The 6,151-nt window shown below is 29.9% G+C and overlaps 1 protein-coding gene across 1 annotated transcript in view; it reads left to right on the forward strand.

Moving 5' to 3' along the window:
- LOC106683707 (uncharacterized) overlaps positions 1-6,151 on the forward strand; it is a gene marked incomplete in the record, with an annotated part of 56,199 nt that overhangs the window by 15,288 nt on the left and 34,760 nt on the right. Inside the window, 1 exon segment of the mRNA XM_067046754.1 lies at positions 5,891-6,030. Coding sequence (XP_066902855.1) covers positions 5,891-6,030 — 140 coding nt within the window.

Below are 6,151 nucleotides of genomic sequence, written 5' to 3' on the forward strand. Positions count from 1 at the left end.
CTAGAGAGGAGGAGAAAAGTAACATCCTCTTTTAGAGTAAATAGTTATTTTGTATATACATAAATGGTTTTTAATATGTTTTTATTTTTATGTACTGTTTCAATACTGTTCTTTTTCTTTGTTAAACTAATAAACAAGCTAAATAATTTTCATCAGTTAAATATGCAATCATAAAAGACATCGTTCAGAGCTACAAAATGGCGGTAGAATCGCTGCCATGTTTAGCAGATTCAAATATTTTCAACTTTATTTATCTTCCTGTCCTAATCGTAATACAGTAGATTTAAGATTAAATATAAATGGTTAGTAAGTGTTAAAGATTAATATTCATAAAGAAAATCATAAGAAAAAGCTCTAAACTGTTGCGCTGCAATCGATGTTAGCATCTTGACTGGACTCTTTGTGGAGAGATAACTGATTGTTATCGTATTTACAAGAGCCGGGCAGGAAAAAAGGCAGTTATCTCACCTCAATGTTTGATTACTTCAATGACAACTATGTATAATTACTAGTCAAAACTGATGAGTCTGCCAAGTATAGGTAGGGGAATAAAAAATGGCGGCTATTTCAAAGCGATAAAAAAACTAATTTTTCATTCGGAGCTCTATATCTTTAAAACTACCAACATCACTAGAAAATGTAAGAGAACATTATTTAAAGAAGAGTAAATTTTCTGAAATATTAGCCTTAAAAGAGCTATTCACGTCCAATAGTTCTCGAGATATAGCTTTTTAAAAAGCAAAATTTCTTAAAAATCTACTGAAAGATTAGTAGTCAGTTAATTTATTTTGTAAAATTTATATCTCAAAAGCCATTTGACGTACAGATGTCTTTTAGCACTCAAATTAAAGCTAGTTTAATGAACAATAAAGAAGTTTATGATCTTTATTTTCGTAGGAGTAGTAGTTTTCATGATATTTACTAAAATAAATTGATCTATAGTTGTTTGGACAATAAATTTGATTAATGAAAAACTTCATTTCAGAAACCATTTGACATACAGATGTCTGCCAGCGCTCAAATTAAAGTTAGTTAAATTTACTACAAAATAGTTAATAATGTTTATCTTTGTAGGGCTAGTACTCTTTATGATATTTGACAAAATAAACTCACAAAATGTTAATTTATAGTTGTTCGTATAAGAAAAAATATATCTCTAGTTCCATAAGACGCCCATATGTCTGCTAACACTCAAAATAAAGGAAATTTAACTTGCTATAAAGTAATTTATGACACTTATCTTCGTAGCGGTAGTAGTTTTTATGATATTCACATAGGAATATATATTTGGTATATGAAAATTTGTCCGAACAACTATAAATCAAGTTATTTTAGCAAATTTCATGTAAACTGTTACTCCTACGAAGATAAACATCATAAACTACTTTATAGCTCATAAAACTAGCTTTAATTTGAGTGCTAATAGACATCTGTACGTCAAATTGCTTTTGAGATATAAATTCACTAACTTCTAATCTTTCAGTACATCCCATACAACATTTTTATGAAATGTTGCTTTTTAAAAAGCTATATCTCGAAAACTATTTAACGTAAATAACTCTATTAGGGCTCACATTTTAGCAAATTTACTCTTCTTTAAATTACGTTTTCTCAGGTTTTCTTGTGTTGTTCCGATTGAATTTTTTTATCACTTTGAAACAGCCGATTTTTTATTCCCCCTACCTATACTTGGCAGACTCATTAATTTTGACTAGTAATTATACATAGTTTTCATTAAAGTAATCAAAAATTGGGGTGAGATAACTGTCTTTTTTCTCTTCTTGGGCTGTTGTACTATTAGAATCAGTTTTTGTGCTACCTAGAATTTAAATACATTTGTACAAGTAGCTTTTAATTTAGTCTTGTATTATTAGTAGTGTCTGTTCAGATTGTCTGGAAAACCCGCCCTGAAATTAAGAGGCAATAATGTTATAAAATTTAAATAAAATTCTCCTGTATAATATAAAAGATTTTCATTTGAACCTAAACTATACATTAGATATGAGGATAAATAAAAACTACCATACGAAAGCTATGACTATGGAACAACTAGGCTTTACCAAAGCCAACAACCAACGGGCGTTGATGACCAGACTGTTAAACGCCCTTTTAAAACTAACAAACAATAAAAACTATTGACTACATTTATTTATTTAATAAATAACTCAAATACTATCCAATTATAGTCTCAAAACTTTATTTCTTTTATTCGTCCAACGTTTAGTCCCTGAAGATGGCCGGATTGGCCGAAACGTTGGACGAATAAAAGAAATAAAGTTTTGAGACTATAATTGGATAGTATTTGAGTTATTTATTAAAGAATACCAGTCTCAAGAAAATATTAAGATTATAAATACATTTATTTATTTTAAATGTAACAATACGTTAATGAAAATAAATAGTTGTCACAGATCCTGAAATATTCCATGATATACCTGATTCATCCTTATTTTCCTAGTCGTTGTAAGCGATATCCTGTGTATAATGTTTTTGGGAACTTTATTAGGTATATATTCAAACAATTTCCTTGATATTCCTGATCGGGAATCGCGATTTACAATTCTCAATTATTATATTGATATCACCACATTTTATTTTTATATTAAAATTCCTCGACATGTAGAAATTACTCAAATGTGAATAGGTTGAAAATAGATAATCTATAACAGTTTCAACGTGCAATATTCTTCTTTATTCTTTGAAGAAAAGTATCTGAAATGTTTTGAGAGACAAAGTGGATCAATTGAAGTAGTTTGTGTAAATAATAAAATAAACCAGTCTCAAATAATCAGTATAATAAATTATTAATCTAGTAATCAGACCATTTAATTTATAGCAACAGTGAATTTCATGTTATTTAACTTTAACAATAACATCCTAATGCTATATTTTACAAACTAGCTGCTACATCTCTCTAATACGGGTATTCATGATCATTAGTTTAACATGTTAAAGGATTAAATGGAACTTGCATTAAATGGAGAAATATTTCCTTCTTTTACCGCGTTAAAACGATATAACAGGGGTATTCATGATCTTTGGTTTAACATGTTAAAGCGTGTTAAATGGAAAAACTCATGTTAAATCGAAAAAAATTGCCTTCTTTTACGGTGGTAAAACGAAATAACATTTAACATGGCTGAGAGTCTGGTACTTGGTCTGTTAAATGGAGAATGACGTCACACAATAGATCAGTTGAGATCGCCGCCATTTTTGTTGTTACAGCTCAGTTCTATCGTGTGTTTGTGGTATTCATATCCCTGTTATTAAACCAGAATGGATAATTTTAATGATACATTTGAGAAAAAAAAACAATGTAATTTCATTCTACTATCTGAAAATTTGTAAACGCTCGCCAGATAAAAACCTCATTATATGAACCATTTAATTATTCTTAGGGGACATATGTCCCAGAATAAAGTTATTTTTTCATTTCATTTCATAAGCTAAACTTTCTCACAAATTCCACTTTTCACTCACTCTAGACATGTTGTAATTAATTACTTAAATCAAAATTGAAAGATCAATAACATGAGGGTCTGGAAGGAAGGTTATAAACATAAAGGCTTATAAAACAAGCTGCTTAGAAAATCCGCTAGGGACTCTTGTGCATTTAACGTTTAACATGACTTCAAATAGGGCTGCTCACAATCCTATAGTTATAACATTTAACATGGTAAAACATTTAACATTTAACACAACATCATGAATACCCCTAACATATAACATGGTTGGGAGTCTGTTAAATGGAGAATGACGTCACCAGCTGAGCTCGTCACCACTTTATTTGTTGTCGTATTAGGTTACTTGCATGTAGTTTGAGTTTTGATTGTTTTGAATATTTTTATAACAAATAAAACAATGGATGACAATAATAACGTAATGATAGTTGTCAATTAGCTCATCTTGATTCTCTTCCTCACATGTTAGAAGATCAACAAGACACTAAGTAGCCAAACTTTTACACAAATTCCACTTTTCAATCAATTTAGCTGTAGAAAATAACTTTAGTTAAAACTTATATTTAAACAATAAAAAATAAACAATTATGGCTTTAACATGACTTCAAAAAGGGCTGCCCACAATCCTATACTTATAACATTTAATATGGTAAAACATTTTACATTTAACCCAACATCATGAATATCTCTTATGTACGCAATTTCTTAACCAAAAATATAATGGTAAATTGGTCTATCAAATATTAGATGTATAATTTACATACAAATTCAGGTTGAAGATTGACATTAAAAACCATGAAACAGACAATATACAATAATTCATAATTAATACCCACGAATCATCATAAATCAATGAAATTTTAGTAGTTCGTTGTAGCACCGCTAGATCGCATTACTAGTTGTAGTACGTTAGAGCACCGCTAGATCGCACAACTAGGAGTTAAACACTGAATATACATTTTTGTTTTATTTTGGTTAAAGTATGTTTATTTTTTGTTGTTTGAATTGATTTGTTTGAATGTGTAATTTCATTTTTTTTAAAAATCCATTGGTTAATCTCCTTAAAATGTGAACAATAACTCAACCGATAAATCGTAAATAAGACTATTATTTTATGCTGTATCATGAAACACATTTTTTGTTACTTTAATTTATTGAGTGAGTGTGAGAATGCAGTGTTTATCAGATTGTCAAGACTACATCATACCAACTCAAACACCTCATCTATAAACCAGGGCTGTCACTCAGACTCAAGCTACTCATTTACAAAGTTATACTACGACCATCACTTCTACACTGTGCACCTCTACACACTATATTTCCTATACTCAACAGCCCTGAAATCACAACAATACCAGAACAGCACAATACAGAAGATATGATAAAACTATTTTTCATTTCATTTCAATTTTAAGTTTTTGGGCGAACATATAGAAACAATATTTTCTCGCTTATCATTAAATTTGTTTAGGGTGTTGTGTTGTGACAGTTCCCTGTCAAAACGTGTACATATGACAGTTAACGCGACTGCTAGTCCACTGACAATACTTCTACTATCAACTATCACGTCAGAAACAGGTCGTCAATACTGCCGCGACAGTAAACGGTCATGGTAGTAAATGTTGCCATAGCTGTAATCATCAAACAGTTGCACCACGATAGTGACTGCGACTTTGGCCGAACATCTGAAACTGTACGATTGTTCATTGTCAAGGCATATTCATGTGTTAGTGAAGGCAACAGTTGGTTCATTGTATCACTTGTACTATCAACAATTATGCAAGAGCTAATCCAATAGAACATGTGTGGTGGAGTCAAACGAGTATTTTCAAGGCGCTAAACAGGGATGTTTTAGTCGAGTACCAAACATAAACAGTTTCGATTGTAGATTGAAGAAATATAATAAACCTGTAACCCTTAGAAATATAATAAAATATTTCAGCATTTTGAGTTCAAATTATTAGAAAACACTCACAGGATATTACTGAGCAACTTGAGTCATCGAACTTAAAAATCGGTCAAAACAAAGTTACGCAGCTACAAACCGAGAGATTTAAGTCATTTAATACAATTTTTCTTTCAGTATTTTCAGTTAAAATTGTCCCAAAACGATCTCGGGATCTTATTGAATTATATGAGCCATTAAATTTTAAAATAAGCTGAGCCGTTTACTCAAAAAATGGCCACAAACCTTAAATGAACAGGTTATGAGATAATGTTAGACCCGACACCTTCTGGTTTGGGTACGCCACAAGCGATTTTTAAAGAAGGTTTCAAAATTATCTGATTTATTTTTCATCAACAAATTACTGATTAACTTTATGCTAGTATACTCAGTTTCCCGTTTTTATTACTATTGAACTGAACATTATAATACATGTATTTTTAAATTAATAATTGGAAATAAACTAATCTGATTTTTATTTTAGGAAAAATTATAATTTCATTGTTGGAACCAATAGACACAGCAGATCTGAACGAAGAAGGTGTAAATGATTTAACAGAAAGGACAAGAGAACTCATGGAAAAAGAATATGGCAAACTTAAAAATGAAGTTATGGTTAATATATAGGATAAATCCTTCCTTTTTTTTGTATTACTAATTTATAACATTGTTGAAAAAATAAACCTGAATTTTAAACAACAGATTAAGCTATAGGTTTATTGTTTCTCTTTTATTTTTTTTAATA

This window comes from Halyomorpha halys, unplaced genomic scaffold (genome assembly GCF_000696795.3).
Source record: "Halyomorpha halys isolate HHAL.00 unplaced genomic scaffold, Hhal_1.1 Scaffold506.1, whole genome shotgun sequence".
In the NCBI taxonomy this organism is placed as follows: domain Eukaryota; kingdom Metazoa; phylum Arthropoda; class Insecta; order Hemiptera; family Pentatomidae; genus Halyomorpha; species Halyomorpha halys.